The sequence below is a fragment of the Ceratina calcarata genome, unplaced genomic scaffold (assembly GCF_001652005.2).
Source record: "Ceratina calcarata isolate Rehan_Ccalc_2016 unplaced genomic scaffold, ASM165200v1 scaffold337.2, whole genome shotgun sequence".
Classification (NCBI taxonomy): Eukaryota; Metazoa; Arthropoda; class Insecta; order Hymenoptera; family Apidae; genus Ceratina; species Ceratina calcarata.
Genome location: NW_017156497.1, coordinates 592,147 through 594,350, shown reverse-complemented (window position 1 = coordinate 594,350; position 2,204 = coordinate 592,147). Strand labels below are relative to the sequence as shown.

Here is a 2,204-nt window from a genome sequence, read left to right as displayed (position 1 = left end):
TGATCGTTTATATTCTTTCCTCTATAAATTTTTTAAATCGTTTCCTCCACTTAACTTTAACATCCGTAATATTGTGCTGCAATATATGCACTCCTCGTTGTGTAAGTACAATCAGCTCCTTCATACCATCATTCGTGATATCCATATAACATATCGAATGAACAGGAGCGTCGAACAGTTTCCTAATAATCAATTCCCACGTGTCATTGACAAAAGAGAATATCAGTACTTCTTGCCCATAAGTTCCTAACAGGATTTCATTCTGACCATCCATATTTATATCAGCTATGCAGGAACACAGAATGCAATCAGACGTTTCACTGCCAGTCAACGTGATATCATTATCCATTCCATTATTCAAAACGTCCCTAATTAAAAAAAGTACATCAGTATCTTTAATTAAATTACAGAGTTTCATTCTACTTACATGAAAACAACTGCGTTGTAAGTGTTCACAACAACAACGTTTAATTTAGTGTCCTGATCCTTCGTTGGGCAATCTGAATCTGTGAATAGCAAAGATATTTCATTCTGTCAAGGATCTAATTCAGTATTAATTACCTTTGGATTTAACGAACGAAGGTTTATCGATATTATTCTTTAATGGGAAGACAGACACACTGGAGATGGGCCTGTCGTACCTCAATTTCCATCTCTCGCATATTTTCAATTCTAAAACGTTAGTTATAGCTACGATAACCAGTCCGCATTCACAGCCGATCACTGTGAGCCTCCTAATCAAACATAAATCAATTAAAATGTATACAAAACTGAAAGATTCAGGAATTCGTACCAATTACAGTTATCATAATAGTAGATGTTCATCCATATAGCGATTCCTTGAATGTCGTGCAGCTCAGGAAAGTATTTCTCAATCGGAGACTCGCTATAGCCATGATTCAATTTATCTTCCTTGATCATGTGAATCTTGTAATCACTGCCAGAGAGCAGCCACACGACCTGGGTACATTTTCAACGATTAATACTGCGGGTCTTTAAAACCTGTAGGACGTGAATTCAATAAATCATGTAGGAATATCCCCTTTGAACATGCTGTGCATTTTAAATCTTCTCTACCTCGTTTGGGGAATCTTGTTGTGGGAGTATCGTATGGTACAAATGATAAGGAGTGTACGTGAGTTCCACCATGAGGCAGTTTTGTGCTATGGCTTCGATAGAACTCGCTTCGTCTCCGTCCCCGTCCACTGCACCTTCTGTGTAAATGTTTAAATATCTTTCTACAGAAGTGTCTGTGCTCGCTTTTAGGATAGTTATTCCAATGACGAATCCATCGCCACCGTCGGATTTATTATAAGCGTCAATAGATATAATTTCTGCACCACCTGTTAATAAAACATGTTTAGAAAATTGTAATCTTCTTTGTCGTTTTCATTTACATACTGGGAATGTATGTGAAGAGCAGTTCTTTGACCAGTGGCCGTAAATGCAGATTCTGCATCAGGTGGCATTCGCAGGAATATATTTTCCGCTTTAATGAAGCCACTAACACTTTGTTAGAACCGTTGACGGAACAGAGTTTCGTCAATGAGTAAATGTTACCCTGCGACGCCAAGGGGAACCAATGTGCGTCTGTCAAATTGTTCATTTTTAATCTCGCGGTGGATAACCTCAAAGGTTAGAATAGTAGTTTTCACGTGTTTAAATGATAAATATTCGTCTCGCGGTGGAACGTGATTCTCAGGTTGAAGATTGAAACTAATAGCATATTGAATTTGTTTTTTAATACATAAATCGTATTTCGGAGAAGAGTTTTTAATATGTTTATCAATGCACGTCAGCTGCGTTGACACCATGCAATCCGCATATCCAAGTCCCAGTAGAGGACAAATTAATTGAATCTATTTTCCTTTCGCACATTTTGTCTGAATACATAACAGGGAACGATTAAATATTTTTAGAGAAAAGGTGTTGAAGTATTTTCTAATTATACTAACGCCATCTAGCGGAATCGGCTCGAAATACACACTCTGTATTAGGCAAATATAAAGTGATAGGAAGTTCCACTAACTCCTCGTGTGACGTCAGCAATAGGAGTTAGTGCTACCTACTTTGATTCATATTCTCCTAATATGAGAAGCGTGATTGGTTAGAAATCCAAAATGGCCAACGAAGAGAAGCGTCCGTGATTATATTCTGATTGGTTAGAAATCCAAAATGGCCAACGAAGAGAAGCGTCCGTGATT

The 2,204-nt window shown here is 37.7% G+C and overlaps 1 protein-coding gene across 1 annotated transcript; it reads right to left on the bottom strand.

Annotated features, from left to right (window-relative positions):
• Positions 1 to 6: 6 nt before the first annotated feature.
• Positions 7 to 1,949, bottom strand: LOC108624989 (KICSTOR complex protein kaptin). The gene is made up of 6 exons (XM_018024651.2): positions 1,402 to 1,949; positions 1,078 to 1,343; positions 794 to 960; positions 562 to 734; positions 428 to 506; positions 7 to 368 (listed from the first exon to the last, which is right to left on the bottom strand). The coding sequence occupies exons 1-6, from the start codon at positions 1,604 to 1,606 to the stop codon at positions 8 to 10; spliced, it is 1,251 nt and encodes a 416-aa protein (XP_017880140.1). The 5' UTR covers positions 1,607 to 1,949; the 3' UTR covers position 7.
• Between the last annotated feature and the right edge of the window lie 255 nt (positions 1,950 to 2,204).